Genomic DNA, 18,262 nt, shown 5'->3' with positions numbered 1-18,262 from the left:
GTCAGCTGCAAGCATGGGACGTCCGTCTGCTCAGCAGCCTCACCGAAGCCAGAAAGCGAATTGCTCACTGAGACCTGACGCCTCCCACCTGCCCCACCCCATCCCCTGCCTCCCAGCCTGACAGGTGGCTCTCGGGCCTTCTCTCCTGCCCTTGGCCCATTTCCCTCATCCTGAGTGAGTGTGCAGTCAAGTTGGAAGAAACAAATAAATTAATGATCAAACCCACAATTTCTCCCATGCTTTTCTCTCCATTCCCTCTCTCTGTCTTTCTATCTGTCTGTCTTTCGTGCTAGATAGGCATGAGTCAACCACAGAGAGTCCTGGGATAGTAGTTGTTGAACCAAGGGTCTGCCTTTCTGTGTGTGTGTGTGTGTGTGTGTTTGTGGGTCTGCGTGTGTGTCTGGGGGCATGCGTATCCATGTGTGCATGTATGTGTTTATACAGAAGAAGTGTGCGAGAAGCAGAGGCAGAGAGAGATGAATAGGAATGGGACCTTTCTTTTCGAGGGAAAGAGCCAGAAATTACATCCATTCAAAAATATCCTGTCTCTCTCACCGATAAATGTAGCCCCACACATTGATGTATCACCAGACGCAACTTTCCGAACAGATCCTTGAAGAGACTACCACTGCTGGCTGCCCCCTGGCTCACCCAGGGCTTCCTGGGGGCAGGGACACCTGTGCCCGGCCTCCGCGAGCATCCTGGCAAAGGGGAGGAGCAGGAACAATGTGCTCTTTTCTTTTCTTTTTTAATCTTTTTTTTTTTTAAGATTTTATTTATTTGACAGAGAGACACAGCGAGAGAGGGAACACAAGTGGGGGGGGTGGGAGAGGGAGAAGCAGGCTTCCCGCCGAGCAGGGAGCCCGATGCAGGGCTCGATTCCAGGACGCTGGGATCTTGACCTGAGCTGAAGGCAGATGCTTAACGACTGAGCCACCCAGGCGCCCCAACAATGTGCTCTTTTCTAAAGGGCTGCTGGCCAGAACGGCCAGGTTGCCAGCGGTCCCCACGGCGAGGAAGCTCTGGGGAGGCTACGTCTGTCTGTTGCAGGAGAATGGAGGCTCAGCACGGGAGGGAAGGCCCACAGAGGCACACCTGCCAGGTGTTGTGGCTGGAGCAGGTAGTGGGAGCTAAGATCATGTGACTTGGACCCTCCACTTGGGTGCCATCAAGATCATTTGGCCACCGTACAACAGGGGCACTGACCGGCCAGGATGGACTCCGGCGCCTGACAAAGGGGAGGCCCAAGGCCCCGGGACTGCTCAGCAGCTGCGACTCGGCTCCCATTCGACCCGCGGGCAACCGACCCTTCCAGCAGCCCTGGGTTAGGCATTGTCTTCTGGTTTTTCCGACCGGGAAACTCGGTGATTTATCCCAGGTCCCGTGGTTGGCCACGCAGAGCCGGGCTTTGCTCTTCGGAGAGTGTCAGGGAGGGCCACCGTGCCTCTCGGCTCTTCCAGAAGCTGTGCTGTTGGCCCCTCCAGCTGGAGCTGGGCACAGTGGGGAAACACCTGGGTCCTAATCCCTGTGGGAACACAGAGTTGCAAGTCCTCCAGGAGGGCGCCACTGGAAGTTGTGAGCGTCTCTGGCCTAACAGCGTCTCACCTCCTGACTCAGCCTGGTGCCCCCTCCAGGGCCTCAAGCATCTGTCCTTCCACCTCGGCTGCCGGCCCGGCCGCCTCCCTGACCTGGCCAAGCAAGAGCCCCTTCAGCTCCTGGGCTCCAGGCTGTGATGAAGAGTTTCTTGGCATCTTTTGAACCTGCAGAGACAGACGGACCTGGGTTCAAAGGCCACCTCTGCCACTTCCAGCTCTGTGGCCTGGAGGAAAGCAATGCCTTGTAGATTCTCGTTTTTTATTGCCACTGAAACAAATGGCCTCAAACTTCATGCCTTCAACAACACAAAGGTATCACCTTACAGTTCTAGAGGAAAGGCATCAAAATCAATCTCACTGGGCTAAGATCAAGGTGTCTGCAGGGTTGTGCTCCTTCTGGCCTTAGGGGACGATCCATTTCCGTGTCTTCTCCAGCTTCTAGAGGCTGCCCATGTTCCCTGGCTGGTGGCCTGGCATCACGGGGACGTCTGTTTCCATCACTGAGCCTCTTCCTCTGACTCTGGCCTCCTGCCTCCCTCTTATAAGGATGCCTGTGATGCCATGGGGTCCATCTGTATAATCCGGGATAATCTCCCCATCCCGAAATCCTTCATCACGGACGCAAAGCACCTTTTGCTAAGTATGGGAAACTATTCTCAGGTTTCGAGGATTAGGACATGGACATCTTTGGGGGGAGGGAGCATTATTCAGCCTTCTGCACCTCGGCTTCTTCATTTGTAAAACGGGGCGATGATCTGTACCTCGAGGGTCTGCTGGAGGACCAGCCGTGTTGCAAAGTGTCAGCTCCATCCCTGACAGCGAGGGTGGCTTCTGCCCTTCCCGCCGTCCGTGTCGGCTTTCTGCGGGACCCCCGGTGTCTGTCCCCAGGCCTGGCTCTCAGTGGGGACTCAAAGAATCCCTGTTGAAATAAACCTCCCGTCGATGGATGGCTCTGACCTCCCCGACGCTGGGCAGGGCAGCTTGCAGAGATAGAGGCTTCAGGCAGCCGGAGGAAGATTTGAGCAGAGACATGGAACCGTATGTGCAGGGACATAAATTCCAAGTGGTTTTTGTTGGGAAAGCTGAACTGAAAACCATTCCATCTGCTTTCACCATCAACTGCTGTCCTACGTTGGCTCATCTGAGACCCCTTCCGGCCACCAAGCTCCTCTCCCTCGAGGCTCTCCTCGAGGGAGTGGGCTAGCCTGAGGGCTCCGTGCCCACTCACCGCCCGGGCCTGGGAGGGCGACAGCTCCGCTGACAGGGGCTGGAGCCCAGCCTGAGCGTCCCCATCTTCTGGGAAGGCAGTCAGAGCACGGAGGGGGCTGTGTCCTTCACGGGGGGGAGGCGTGAGGCAGGGAGGGGGGCAGATGCCGAGAAGCCCTCCTAGCATTCCCTCCAGCAGGAGGCTGTCACTCAGCACAGTTTAAACCCATCTTCATTCAATACTCTCATTCCTGAAACATCTTGCAACATGCCCTCCCATAAATGCATATTTATTTCTAAGTTATACGGCATAAATTCCTGTACAAATCGCTTATGCACATCCAAACTTTCAGGAAATAGTAACAGAGTGAAGTAAAAGGCAACATTTTGCTCCCACATCGCAGAACGAACGAACAGGTGGACACAGGTGCTCTGGAGACCGCCGGTAGCAGAGAGGACGCTCGCACGAGTTGCTCTTCTTTCTTCTTGAATCTTGTTTATTCATGTGTCTGATTCAGTGAGCACATCTCCTGCCAGGCACGGCTGGTATCTTGTTTCTCTACCTGGCTTATAGAGCTGCCAAAGACAGGACATTTATGCTTTAGACAGTGCAGAGTGCATGATACACAGCTGGTGCATAATAAAGTCATCCAATCAATATTTTCTGAACACCTACTTTGAGCCCAGCTTTGTGGCAGGCGCAGGGGGTTCAAAGAGCAGGACAGGGTCCCGCCCTCGTGGAGGGAGCCCCACAGAGTAGCCGGTGTTTGAACCAGACTGAGGATGGCTAGGCCATTTGAGGCAGATGAGCAAAGGAACGGCATCAAGCCGGGGAGGCGTGTGTGTGAAGGCCCACAGTCCTGCAGGGGTCTGGTGTGTCGGGGGGGGCTGTCGCTGGGCAGTCACGGCCGGAACCCCTGAGGGAACGAATGGAATAGTGAGTGAAAAGGCGAGGAACTGGGAGGAGGTGGGCCCGGAAGCTTCTAGGTGGGAAGAGTGTGCAGTCAGTCCTGCCTCTGGGGCTTTCCCAGCGGGGGGCCCCCTCGAAGCACCCTTTCTACCATGTATCTCCAGCCCAAGATGAAGAGGCCCAGAGGGCTGGTGCGGAGGTATCTGGAACCACATAGGAAAGGAGAGGGTCAACCCTCTGTCCTCACCCAGTGCAAAGGCAGGTGTGGACCCAGGCCAAGGCCGGAGGATCTGGAGGTCGGGGCTTCCTTCGGAGGCTGGCCCACAGCCTCCACAAAGCCTCCACTCACCACCCTGTGAAGCCGCCAGGCCTCTAGGTTTGAACGAGGGGCTTTGCGTGGCTCTCGAAGGGGCTCCCTCATGGAAGGCCTGCTTCAGGGCCAGTGAAGCCCCCACCCTCTGGTGAGTCCATGCCTCCAAGCCCCTTCCCTGCTCCCCAAGGTTGGGGGCTTATGTCCTTTCCATTTTCCTCAGACCCCTGGGCAGTCTCCCAGAGCTGGGGGAGCTCCGAGCTGAGCTGGTCACGTCTGCTTTGGGCGAGGGAGCTTTAAATGCTTTTGTGGGAACAAACCTCACAGGCCGGGGGGACAGTGTGCAGACACTGGACGTCTAGAGTTGGAGGTGGGGGAATGCATAAGGGAAAGATCCGTAAAGAGGGAGTCAAGGGCGTCACAAAATCCTCCCTGACACACTACATGGCCTTGGGCCTGGAGAGCTTGTGTGACCACCTGCCGCAAGCCCCAGACCTCAGTGGTTTCAGGTCTCAGAGTCCAGACGTGTGGCCGGAAGTGGACATGATGTGTCAGATTGAGCCTCACTCCAGAGGCCGGGGGGAGTTGGGAGAAAGGTGGTTTACTCTCTACTCCCACGTGTCCATGCAGAGTCTGGAGGAGCATGGAGAGGGCAGGAGAGAAGGTCCGGAGGAGGCTGCCAGGGTGGTCAGTATAAGCAGCTGGTTCTGTGTCTCAAGGAGCTGAGCAGACTTGCAGACATTTGCAGGTGGCCCAGAAATGGAGGGCTGGAGAAGGAGGTCTTGTGTGAGAGCCATCTGGAGCCAGGGTCGGTATGATCCATGCAAACTCAAAAACACAGGACGGAGGGGCCCATGCTGGACACCCCCAAACTATAAAGCCCCCGGGCGAAGTCACCTTGGCAGGGGGGCGGTTTGGGCGCTGGCTCTGGGCGGCGCTGGGACAGGGTGGGAGCGCCTCTGGCAGGACCACAAGAAGACAGTGACTGCAGCACCAGCCCCGGCACCTGAGGCAGGGAGAGATGCGGGCTAGAGATCTGTGGTCCCCGTACTGAGAGCCTCAGGGTGGGCAGGAGCTACTGCACGGCCCAGAGGGTTCGCAGAGCCCTCGGGGGTGGGAGCCACCAGATGATCGGGCCGGATTAGGCCAGAGGAGAGGGGGTCCAGGCTGCCAGTGTTGCCTCTTGCCCGTGACCCACCGGCACCCAGCTTCCGAGTTCTTATCTGGTCAACAAGGAGAGTGCAGCCCTCCGGGATTCCTTCCAAGTCTGCCATTCTTGACACCAGCTGGGCTTCTCCAGGCCCTGCTCAGCCCTTTTCCATCTTCCAGCCTGAGCCACAGGCCGTCAAATGGTGGGCCACCCTCCGGGGGATCCAGCACCACCGTGGGTTTTCCAAGAAACAGCTAACAACTGGCAGTTTCCTTCCTGAGAAGTAGGGGAGGCGTGCGGAACCCTGTTCCCCTACCTCACCCCACCGCGGGCCCTGGGGAGGAGGTACCCCCCCTCCTCGACTCCTGAGGCCTCTGTGGCATTTCTGTGAATGAGCCTGGAAACAAACCGTCAGACAGAGAGAAAATAAGCCACTCATCCCAAAATAGCTCCCTGAAGCTCTGCCGGCTGTCTAACCCCACGCCTTTGCAGCAGAGATGTTCTGGTAGTTTGATAGAGCAGAGAGGGCCCACCTGATGGATCCTTCTGGAGTCTCTTGTGGGGAATGAGTTTGTGGTGTGTGCGTGAAAACAGGCTATAGGGCAGGAGTGAGTGTTCTGGTCTCAGGGCGATGGGTCAAGTTCCGCTGACCTCTCGCAGCTTTCCCTGGCGGAGAGACGGATTAAGGGGCAGGCTCAGGGCCAGAGGCACGCAGATCAGAATTCAGGGAGGAGAAGTTGGAGAAATGTTCCTCCGCACTGGTCACCAGGGCTTAGAGCACAGAGTAAGCACTAAGGGCCCAGCTGAGCCAGAAGAAAATACCAACCCCCCCCCACCCCATAATTAGGGGTAATAATTTGAATAGCTCACATATCCTGTGCTGACAGGTTTACTTCAGGGCCCGTGGGCAGAATTCAAAGAGTCGGTGAACTTGGATGGGAAAGGTTTTTACATCTTCATTTTCACTAATTCGGCCAAAATGTAGCTTTCCCTGCTGTTATGAAGGTTTGCAAGGGACCTCCGACATTTTAGCAGCGTCTATGATTTGTCACGGGTAGAAATCCCAGAGACAAGCACCCTGTTGCAGATAGCTGAAATGATTGTTTATGCTCATCACGGCTTCAGAGTTACAGCGGTTGATAGACCTGTCACTCGATCTTGCTTGCTGACATGTTAACAAAGAAGCACGTGTGATATGGTATCACAAAATTGAAGTTTTAAAAAATATTTTGATGACTGCATTTCAATATAATTGGTTTCCTTTGTAATCTGATGTATTCTCTTCCATGCATTTAAAAATATGACTCTGCAGAGGGGTTCATAAACTTCACCAGACTGCCTTAAGAAAGAAGCTAAGGACCCACTTCCCCCGGATAACCTGGCATCACCCTCCCACCCAACCAGCCAGTGTGGTGGGTGCAGGGCTGATAGGACCCACATGGATGTACAAATGTTTTGGGGGCACAGAACCCTCTATTCAAAATAAAGTGTGTCAGAAAACCCAGCCCATCCTGTGAGGGTGGAGCTAGCTGCTGGATTGGATTGGAGGGAGGTTTCTTGAGCCGCCTTACCCTTCCATCCACCCCTCGTCGGCAGGTGTCCTTCCTTTCTTTTCCCCATTCCAGAAAGCTCCTTGGACGTCCTAGGTTTGCACAGAGCACACCTACAAACCATCACCCTCATGCAACCTCTCTCTGGAGGCCAGAAGAACATCACTAAGGTGTCGTCTTGGGTGGCGTGTGCACCTCGTCCTGCCCAAGGGAAGTCCTGCCTGAAGGCAAGTCTGGGGTGCAGTCGGGGGGTGTCATTTATCAACGCCAAGGGAGGCCTCCGTGCGCGTGCGTGAAAGAAACAGGAGAGAATGGGAATCCTATCCCAGGGCGCTCTGGATGGAACACAGGCTCCACCCCTTACTAGCTGTGGGGTCGCAGTTTTCACATGATAATCAGTAATACTAACCCCACTTTAAAAGGTTGTTTGCGGGATCAGAGGAAGCACTGCATGCAAAGAGCTGAGCTGGCTCCATAAATTCCCACTGCTATGCTTTCTCTGGAGAAGAGGTCTGTACCTGCCCTGGCCTCCTCCGGCCACGGCCATGGCCTCCTCCAGCCACGGCCACAGCCTCCCTCCCATCCTCCGCCTCTGAGGCGGCTCCCTGATGGTGGTGAGCTCAGAGCTGGTTTTTACTGTCCAGGCCCGAAACCCTTCGTTCTTCCCCTCTTTGCACGCCTGTCCCTTGGCCTCCACGGGTGTTTTGGCAGTGGCCTGGCTCACCCAAACAGCACACACTGGGGCCACTGTCTCATCATCTAATAATTGGCTTGACATGTAGAATGGTCCTCGAGGGCTCTGGGATGATGGTGCTGTTTTCAAATGCGAAGATATTGTAATTTTGCATCTGTGCTAGGCAAGATGCAAGCAGAAAGGAAAAGGGAGATAATGAAGTCTCATCGCAGGGGACCACCTTGCAGTCCCCTGTTTTCTGTGAAATTTGCAAGAGTAGTACATGTTTTCCATAAAGGCACTCTTCAAAATTGTATAAATTTCAGGCTCCACAAAACCTAACCCAGCCCTGGGTTCTCCCCTGGGTCTGTCCTGCCTGGAAGTGGACCCCTCCTACTGTTGCCATCCGGGACTGGCAGATAGATTTGGGGGTGCAAGTCACAGAGAGCATTGCACTTTGGGCTAAGGAATTTGATGATTTGCTGGAGCAGAAGGGGGCGCCATCCTCAGGGAAGCAGAGTTTCCCTCCCTGCTCTGCCGGTGGCTCTGAGCCTAGGAGTCCCCCCTCTATAGAATGCCACTGAGAAGCCTGACCCACCCACAGGCGCAAGATGGGTAGAAAGAGCAAAATGTATCCATTATCTGTCAGTGTGCTGAGGTGCCAATGTCCGTGATGATTGCAAAAACACAGAAGACATTGATTTAAGGATGAAAAGGCCAGAGGTGAATCCCCCACCTCAGCCCCTGACAAATAACGGAACAATGTGCGCAGCCTGTGTGTGCCTCACTCAACTAAGAAATAAAACGGGGAAATGTGCAACAGGTCCCTCACGGTTATTAGTGGGAGTCCAGGGGCTGGGAGGGGAAAACAGTCATCTCCCGTTTCTGCAGGCTCAGACCTCTTGGAGTAGCGCCTGGAACAGATGACCAGGGAAGAGCATGTGGGTTCAGGCAGGACATGGAGGAGAAAGGTGAGAAGTGAAGGACAGCTCCCACAGCAACAAGGCTGGGCTTGGTCATTACTTCTGTCCGTGGCCCAATGTCCCATCTGGGCTCACACCCCACAGCCCTCTGACACATTCCCTTCCTTGTTCCACACATCTCATCAGTTGTTAAAATCTAAAATCCCTACCTTCGATCTGCTCTGCATGGTCCCCTCCTCTTACATCCTACAGGCCACCATTCTTTCTTATCTGGACAAGTGCCACAGACATCTCATGCAGGGCTTCCAAACAAACGGGCCACGGGTGTGCTGTGAGTTCCATCTCCTCAGCCCTCAGGGTGCCCGACCAGGGCTGGGAAGACCAGAGCCTCCAGACCAGCACTTCGCAGCCGCAGGGAATCTCATTTGTTAATCTCACTGTGCAATTCGAATGTTGTCATTTTTTTGGTGTTGCTTCCGTCGGGGGAAACTGGGGGAAGCATCCATCTCCCAAGGGCTCCCCTCTGTCCACTCAGACCCATGCTAGGCACTGTGGTCAGAGTCATTCATCTCCGTGGGGTCCAACTTCAATAGTGTAGCTTGCCTTCAGTGTGGCCATCAAGATTCTGAACAATATGAAAGTTACTGAAAGCTACAAGGGCGGGCCGGAAGACCCAACCCCAGCATGAGGAGATGTGTGGAGAAAGGCAGCCTGGGAGGACATCTGGAAAGGTCACACCTGCTCCTTCGGCTGGGATGGTAGTTCTCAGACTCCACAGTGGACAGGTATCGCCTGCTGTACCTGTGAAAAATGCAGATTGCAAGGCCTCCTCCTGCCCCACCAGAATGTTCTTTCATTGTATTTGCAACCAGACCCAGAGGTCTGCATTTTTAGGAAGCACACTGATTGTGCACACAGGGGTTGCACAGACCTTACTTTGAGAAACCGAATGGTCTCAGCTAACCGACACACTTCACCCAGTCAGCTCATATGTAAGATAAAACAATGGCAGATGGGCAGGAATTCGTAGTAAAAACCTGGGTTTCCGCCTAAAACCCCAAATCAAACGTATCACTTTGAAAAAAATATATATATATACGAATAAGGGATCATTAAAATATGGAAAGCAGTTGAAAGGAAGACCATCTGGGCAAACCAAAGTTACTCATCCCTGAGAACATTCTCCCAGAAAGGCAAACTGCATGCAAAAGATTAAATTGTAATCCCAAAGAAAAAAGAAAGTCTTGCAATTCTGGAAGGAAATCTTTTATCATCTATAACTCAGGCAGCCCATCGGGCAGATGAACACCGCAAAGTGCTCTCTAAAATGTACCAACATGGAAGTGGTACCGAAGACAAGGACTATGTATGTGGCTGAAAGCTGCTGGGGGGACGTGCACATGTCCCTTTAGGTTTCCAGAACGGAGAGAATTTTCTTCATGGCATCATTATCTTCAGCGTGGGTGATGCCACAGGAACAGTTCCAGCCAGCTCAGGAACCTGTCCCCTTACTCAGCTGGATGGTTCTACGGGTCGTCACGACTTTTTCTGATTCCCAGATGGAGGCATGGTAAGCCTTATAAGTGTGCCAGGAACTCATCAGGCAAGTGGCACCGAATGTTTGAAATCCAGACGGACTTAAAAACATAGCTTGCCTATTCACCATGATTTTGGAAAGGTTTAGATTTTCCATCCCTTCTTCCTCCTCTGTCTCCTTGGCACACCTCTAAAACCATTTCCTGACAGGTCAAGATTCTGCTTAGAGCCTGGAGTGGAGCGGAAGACTCAGGAACTATTCTGAGTTGCCGATAGGCAATGGTAAAATCGAGACCCGGGAGTCACTGCTGGCTTCCTTCACCCGGGACAAGAGGCGTGGTCCTTCCTCTTTGCTGGAGGAAGACAAGGAGGTGGTTCTGGACGGGGCAGCACCATCTGGCTTCATAAACCTGATTTGGGCTGGCTGGACAGCAATGGGACAGGCACCCGTGACAGTTTCCCCAGAGGAATCGTGGGATTTCTTGGCTTGCCTCTCCAAGAGATCTCGGTGAACTGGCTCAGGGATGATGATTCAGGAGGAGGCTGAGAACCAGCGTGAGGAAATGCTCAGAGAAGAAGCCTGTTCTCAGCTCTTGTGTGAAGAGCTATTTTTAACTGGGGTAAAATATCTGTCAAGGAAAGAAACACAAAAAGCTCAATTAGATCCTTTTAGAGGTGCCTGCATCCTCATCTTGGCCAAATGCAGAATGGCCAAGTATTAAAAACATTGAGCTGGGGCCGAGTGTTGCCATTATAAATACCCTGTGGGATACAATCACGAATAGGAAATGTTATTTTAAAGATTTTTTTTTTTTTTAATTTTTATTTATTTGAGACAGAGAGAATGAGAGAGAGAGAGAGCACATGAGACGGGGGAGGGTCAGAGGCAGAAGCAGGCTCCCTGCCGAGCAGAGAGCCCGATGCGGGACTCGATCCTGGGACTCCAGGATCATGACCTGAGCCGAAGGCAGTCGCTTAACCAACTGAGCCACCCAGGCGCCCCGGAAATGTTATTTTAAATGTGTAATTGGTGCTGTCCTTTTGTTACAAAAATGTTTAATGTCCAGATTTCTAGTTTGACTCTAGAGGGCAGGAACAGCAATGCGGCCGCGCCGTCAGCTGCAAGATGACTCTGACCTTCACACTGTGATGCACACTTAACCACCCTCAACGGACACACTTGTCCGAGCTCGTGATGGCGACGTCGGCCGGCCTGCCGAGCTAGGCTTTTTCTTCACCTGTAACTGGCGAAGGACAATTCCTCTTCCGACTCCTGGATGTAAAGAAGTCTCAACCAGGACTTCTTGAAAAATTCACGGTACATACAAAATTAAATATCAAAAATTTAATGAATGGAGCTTTTAAGGGCTAATTTATTATTTTACCAAAGACTTCTATCAGGATTAGAATCGTAATCTATTCTACTATTCTGCCTTGTGTTGTTAGTGTAATTGTTCAAAGGGCTCTACAGCTGGCCCCAATCAGATCCACCAGTCAAGATCATTTCACCACGTGCGGGCTCGGGGAGGGGCAGAGGGTGAGGCCTCAGGGGTCCTGCGCTGGCTTGGAGCGTAGAGCCCAGCCCCCAGCCCCCAGCCCCCAGCCCCCAGCGGGCTGCCTGCCACTGAGCGGGCCTTCGGCACCCATTTGCTGAATGGCTCACTGGCTAAGTTAAGGAATGGAAAGAGATACAAGTGGGAGCCAAGGGAAGAGGGGTCTGCACGTAAAGGCTACGCATGCACTAGGTAAGGTGAGGTCAAGGGGCAGACCTAGCGCCGGCAGCAGGATAAGGTCAATGCTGTTGGGAAGCCAGGATGCATACGGAGAAGACGGGACCGGAGGGAGGCTGTGACAGGGCAGTGTGGCCACAGGCCCGGGGTGAGCCAGCGTCCTGGTAGGCAGGTCAGTAGGCGTTCCGAGAGCAGGAGACCCGGGCCTCGGGAGCAGGACTCCAGGCCCCAGCCAGGGTGAGTTGTAGAAGGAGTAGAACTTGGGCCAGCTGTCAAGGCCCAGAGCCCCCAGATGGCACCTAGACCAGGAGCTGGAGGCAGGGCTTGGCCACGGGAAGACAGCCTGTTAGTAGACCTGAGACCCAGGCCAGCAGAGGAACCTGGCCCGGCCGGCTGCAGGGCAAATCCCCTGAGCCACTCAGCTTTCATTTCTCCCCAATTTAGGAAAGAATCCACCCAGGGAGCACCGCAGGGATGGGCCCACACAAAGGTGATCCGGTGGTCCCGGGGAAGGAATCTGGGAGGCTAGAAAAGCACGGAGCCAACAGGCCACGGCGCTCCGCAGAGAAGGTAAGCCTAAGCTTTGCAAGTTACTTTAGGCTTTGATTTGAACATGTGACCAGCTGTGCTGAGCCCTGAATGCTTTAACTGATAATCAACGGACCTGCAAGGTGGCTAGCTTTGTGCTTCCCCTGTTAGGGGACTGGAGGCGTGAAACAGTCATGGAACGGAGGACTGTGTTCTAAGTATATGCATATTATGTCGTCATACACAGAGAAGGAAACAAGGGTGCAAGAGGGTTACAAAAAATGCTGCAGATGAGCATGATCAGGGAGAGCTTTCTGGAGGAGGTGCTGGTTCCTTGGGCCTGCACTGGCTGCATTCCATTTCGCACGTGAAAACCCTGAGGCACAACAAGGTCAGGGCTAGGAGCATCCAATGAGCGAGGGCACGCCAATCCTGGAGGCCCCAGGATCTTTCCTAACACAAAAGAGCTGCATTCCTTTCTCCTACTAATTGGAGAGCTGGCTTTAGGGTGAAGGTTTTAGTTAGTTGGGTTTGTTTGGGCTTTTCCTTTGTTTTGTTTTGTAGGGGTTACAGAAGGAAGGAAAGGGGAGGAGATGACTTTTCTTCCTCCAGTGGTAGGACCGGTTCTGTGCTTAAGCACCGCGTGAGAAGGCCCGGCTCTGGGCCATGCCAGTGAGCAGGGCGAGACAGGTGGCCTCTGGCTGGGCCCCGCCCCACAGGCCAGCACGGCGTGATGGGTACAAGTATCCTGTGGCTCTAGCCCGTGGTCACAACCTCAGTGCCTGCAACTGACGCAGATTTATCGTCTTAGGTCCTAGGCCAGAAGTCTGACTGGGTGTCGACAGGGCTGTGTTCCTTTCTGGAGGCTCGCGGGGAGAATCTGTGTCCTTGCCTTCTCCAGCTTCTAGGGGCCACCGACGTCCCCAGAGCCAATAGCAGCCGGTCGGGTGTTTCTCACGCGGCACCACTCTGCCCTTCCCTTCTGAGGACCCTGTGACCCCACAGGGCCCACACAGATCATCTCTCCTACAGTCTCCCTGTCCTAAAATCAGCTCGTGAGCAACCTTAACTGTCAACAACACTAATGCAGAGTAACCTGCTCCCCGGTTCCTGGGATTCAGGCGTGGGCCTCTTTGGAGGGCCACTGTTCCGCCTCCACCTTGCCAAGGTCAGAGGACCGAATATATTCTATTTCACAATCTGCTGGCTGGGCTTATAATTGTCGGTATCTGGAGATCTGGTGTGTGTAGGCTTCCGTTCGTGCTCTTCTCCCGGCCCCAAACACGAGTGCTGCTCTGGGGGAAGCGGTGGCTGGCTGAGGCCCTCGGCGCCTGGGGGAAGCACCCGGTACACCCAGTACTCGCCTCTGGCCGGAAGCCGCCCCCCCCGGGGCACAGTGTCCAAGGCTCCCCCCGGCCTGTGAGTCTCCAGCGAAACGTGTCACCTTCCTGTCCTACCTCTGACTCCCAACACTGCTCTCCTTACAAGAGCGTTCCTCCCAGCACAGCTCAATCTCCAGCTCTTTCCGCCTTTTACATAAGAAGGGCCGAAGCAAGGGAAGCAACCTCCTAATCATCCGGGCTCCAGGAGTAGACACATCAAAGGACTCCGAGCCCTCAGGAAACAGGAGCGGAGCCCCGCTTACATCATCCTGCAGCACATCGCTAAGCAACTGTGGGATCCACACCGGTTTCCATGGAGATGTCACTTCATCGCCATTCTCTAGGCCAAGAGGAGAAGCGCATCCAGGAGGAATGAGTACACTGGCGTGGGCCAGAGAAGAACAAAATCTGGTAGCACAAACCTATCAAGGTGAAAGGTTGTTGTGAGAGAGCTCTAGAATGAGAAGAGGAAGGAGGATGGGCACCGGATGGGTCCTGGAATCAGCTCCCGGTGCACCTCACCTGGCCCACCCCTCTCAGCACAGGCAGCAGCCGAGAGAGGCCCCAGACTCCTGTCCAATCCTGCACAGTGGTTCAGAGGCCGAGCTGAGGCCAGAACCCAAGCCTCCCCACGCAGGGCCCAGCCTCCTTGGAGGAAGGCACCAGGGAGCAGGAATAAGCCTTTCTCCTGCTCGTTCAGGCAAGCAAAGATGGCCTTGCCCCTTCTGCTCCCTGTCTAGCTCTGGCCTGCCTAGCACTGACCGTGGCTTCCACGGACACGGCCCCCTCTCAGCAAACCCTAAGGCTGCGAGGGGTGGCAGTGGGAAATGACCGCAGTGGGGGGGAGCGAGCAGGAGGGAATTCATGTTGACTGAGCGCTCACCGTGCGCCAGGCTTGCGCTTCGTGCTTCGTCCGAGCAACCTCTGCTAACGCTCAGGTTCCACCCATGGAGCGGGAGAGCCTACTTCACAGCTCGGGGCGGTGGCGTGGCTTAATGTGATGATAAGAGCAGACTTTCAGAAGTCACTTCCTGCCGAGCCGGGCATTGTTTTAAGTTCTTTGTAAATATTAACTCATTTTGTCCTCCTACCAAACCTAGGGGGGACGGGGGCAGATGATTATCTACCCACTAATAAGTGACAGAGCCAGGCTCTGAAGCCTGGGGTGGTGGTTCTGCTGCGTATGCTGAGCCCGCTATTGATACCAAAGGTAACAGCTCAGGAGGTGCAGGGACAGGCACACAGGGATGAGCCGGCCATGGACGGGTTGCTGAAACAGGATGCCCAGTGGGATTTGTCTTCATGTTCCAGAACTGCAGCCGAAGTCCAAAGCTAAGGGTAAAAGGCACTAAGGATCCCGTGTTCTGGGGTCAGAAATCCACCTGCAGTGGCGCCAACCCCTCCCTCAGACTCAGGAACAGAGCTGTCTCCCACCAAACACCAAGTGCTCTGCCCACCCAACCTGCCGGAGGTTCCAGAAGGTGTAGGAAGAGGCCTGGGGGAAGATGGGGGAGGCAAGGCCTCTGGGGGTAGGCGGAGCTCACGGTGAGAGGTTCCTCCCCTGCAACCTGGCGAGGGGATTGTCAGAGACTCCCTGGTTCCTTGAGTGTCTGCGTCAAGGGGAGGATGCTGGCCTGTTCCGAGGCTGGGCTGATGTTCTCTGAGCTGCAGATCCCAAGCCATCCGTGACTCTGCTGCTGGAGTCCTGCAACAAGAGGAGTGTTGGGCTGTGTTCTGGGAACACTTGTCCGATGTAGATCCTCCCCTACTGTGGGGGAGCAGGAGGGTGCATGGCAGGTTCCTCTTACCCCCAAGATTAGTGCCGACCTTTGTCGAGATTTCCAAAGGCAGAGTCCTTGTAACTTTCAAAGTTTCCCCATTCTACTTTGTAATTCCTCCTTCCTGCTTTCCCTAATCCCTATCTCCAAGAACATTTCCCCATTGATCTGTTTTTTTAATCACTATACATTAGCTTGTGCTTTCTAGAATTTTTTGTAAATGTGGTCATAGGTTGTATACTTGATATTGTTTAGCTTCTTTCATTCCACGTAATTATTTTGAGATACACTCATGGCTGTTCCTTTTCCTTGCTGAGTAGTAGTCCATCATGTGGATATACTTTCTTCATCCGTTCACTTGTTGATGGGCATTTATTACAAATAAAGCCACTGTACATATTTGTATACAAGTCTGTTGTGGACATATGTCTTAATTTCTCTTGCTAAGCACCTGAAAGTAAAATGGTTGAATCACATAGTAACTGTAGGTTTAACATCCTAAGAAACTGTCAAACTGTTTTCCAAAGTAGTTATACTATCATATTCCTACTACTAGTATCCCAGTTTCTCTGCATTTTCACCAAAACTTGATATGATCAGTCTTTTTTTCTTTTCAGCCATTTGAATAGATGTCTAGTAGTTTCTTGGTGTAGTGGTTTTCATTTCCATTTTAATGTAGTTGTTTTAATTTTAATTTACCTAATGACTTATGATGTTGAACACGTCTTCATGTGTTTATTTGCCATCCATGTGTCTTCTTTGTTGAAGTGTCCAAGTCTCTTGCCCATTTTTAAATTAGGTTGTTTGTTTTCTTATTACTGGTTTTGAGAGTTTTTTTTAAGATTTTATTTATTTATTTGACAGAGAGAGACACAGCGAGAGAGGGAACATAAGCAGGGGGAGTGGGGGAGGGAGAAGCAGGCTTCCCACCGAGCAGGGAGCCCGATGTGGGACTCGATCCCAGGATCCTGGGATCATGACCTGAGCCGAAGACAGACACGTAACGACTGAGCCACCCAGGCGCCCTTGAGAGTTCTTTTTATATTCTGTATACAAGTTCTTTATCAGATCTATGCTTTGCAAATATTTTCTCCCAGTCTTTGGTTTGCCTTTTTAGTCTCTTAACAGTATTTGATTTTGATGAAGTCAAATGTATCAATTCTTTTGTTCACAGGTCGTGTTTTTAGTGTCATATTTTTAAAAATTTTTGCCAAACCCAAATTTACAAAGATTTCCTCCTGTTTTCCTCTAGAAACACAACAGTTTTAGGTTTTACATTTAGTTCTATGATCTAGAGTTAATTTTCAGATATGGTATGGATTAGAGTTTGTTTTCTGCATATGAATATCTGATTATTCTAACACCATTGAAAAACAGTCTTTATTCTGTATTTAATTTTGTATACTTTCTTTTGCTAAGTCTTGAAGTATTCACATGCTCTTTACCATGACCCTCCACTGACTGCTTTCAGAAAGATTGGGGGGCAGGCAGAAGACCTTATGTTGGTAGCAATAGGAAAGAGCCTTAAGCCACTGGAAGGGCAGGTAACTAAATATTCTAGGCAAAAAATCCATGACCTTTGGAAGAAGATAGAAACAAAACCATTTGACATTGGAGAAAGGGTAGGAAACCTGTCTGTCCCCTGTCTAGTGCTGGTGAGTGGCAAGAGACCACTCAGTTCCAGGACCGTGCACTGATACAAAACGGACGGAGGTCTGCTGTCAGTGGGGGTGGGGCAAGGGGTGGGGTGACGCAGGAAGCCCTTCCCTGCCCAAGATGTCCCACAAGTACAGACAGGGTTTGCTTTCCACAAATGTGAGAGGCAGCAATACTGAGGGCCAAATGCACACAGTCTGCCAAGGACAAAGGCAAGATCAGAAACCTGGGGACGCCATCTGCCCCAACAGGAGCCTCACACCCAACACTGAGGAATTACAGTCAATAGCTGGAGAAGAGTATAGAGAGTCTCCCTCTATGATTCAGGCATGCAGGACCCCCGGAAATATTGGCTGGTAGGAACACTGAGAAAAACTTTATAGCGTACGGACATCCTACTAAATGCAAGGTAGCAGGTGGTCCACCACTGGAGGAATTTGAAGTCTGTGCTGCAATGAGGTAAACTATAATAATTACAAAACTAAAACTCAACACAACTGCTGATGATAATTGGTTCACCCACACACACTAACAGCCTGACAGAAAAAGAGGGACACCTACTTCCTGTCATAAATTCTATTTACCTCGGTCTTTACTGTTATTCAATACAGTGTTTGAAATACATTTAAAAATTATAAATGCACACACACATAATTATGAGACAATACAAAAGCCAGGAAAAGATACCAGCCTATTATCAAGAGATAATAATAATAATTCACAGAAGCAGACTCTAAGATGACACTAAAGTTGGGACTATCAGAGACTTTAAAGTAATTATTATTTTGTGGAAAAGGATCTAGTAGAAAAGGTGGACAACATATGTGAACAAATGGAGAATTCCAGGAGAAAGATATAAATTATAAATAGAGTCAAACAGAAATATTAAAATTAAAAAAATAAAGAATTCCTCTGGTAGCTTATAATCGGACTATATATGATAAAGGAAAGAAACAGTGAACTTAAAGAACTTAAAGATAGTTCAATCAATAGATATTATCCAAACTGAAACACAAATTAGCAAATAATGGAAACAACAGATGAGGAAAGCATCCAACAGCTGTGGGCAATGTCAATATCAATGATTCAAAATCGGTATTTCAGAAGAGAGAGAAAATGGGGCAGAAGAGGTATTTGAATATATAATGTCCAAGGGTTTTCCTAAATAAGTTAAAAGCAACAAACCATTGTTCATAGTTCTGTGAAAGTCAGAGAACAATATGGATAAATTTAAAAACAAAATGAACAACAACAACAACAAAAAACACCTAGGCCCATCAGTCAAACTGCTGAAACCCAAAGATAAAGAGAAAATGGTGCAGGCAAACACAGGGG

The 18,262-nt window shown here is 51.7% G+C and overlaps 1 protein-coding gene across 3 annotated transcripts in view; it reads right to left on the bottom strand.

Moving 5' to 3' along the window:
• Positions 1–767: 767 nt before the first annotated feature.
• LCLAT1 (lysocardiolipin acyltransferase 1) overlaps positions 768–18,262 on the bottom strand; it is a 233,680-nt gene continuing 216,185 nt past the window's right edge. Inside the window, exons 6-8 of one of the 3 annotated variants that reach the window (XM_064572069.1) lie at positions 8,527–10,482; positions 3,478–3,718; positions 768–3,377 (exon numbers count right to left, since the gene is read on the bottom strand). In XM_064572069.1, coding sequence (XP_064428139.1) covers positions 10,421–10,482 — 62 coding nt within the window. In that variant the 3' untranslated portion in view covers positions 768–3,377; positions 3,478–3,718; positions 8,527–10,420. The remainder of the gene's footprint in view (positions 3,378–3,477; positions 3,719–8,526; positions 10,483–18,262) is intronic. The other 2 variants (XM_064572065.1, XM_064572066.1) reach the window with 2 other exon arrangements.

This window comes from Mirounga angustirostris, unplaced genomic scaffold (assembly GCF_029215605.1).
Source record: "Mirounga angustirostris isolate CCGP_5_RB_7025 unplaced genomic scaffold, mMirAng1.0.hap1 SCAF_10, whole genome shotgun sequence".
In the NCBI taxonomy this organism is placed as follows: domain Eukaryota; kingdom Metazoa; phylum Chordata; class Mammalia; order Carnivora; family Phocidae; genus Mirounga; species Mirounga angustirostris.
Note: the sequence above shows the minus strand (reverse complement) of the source record. Positions and strands in the feature narration are given on the sequence as shown.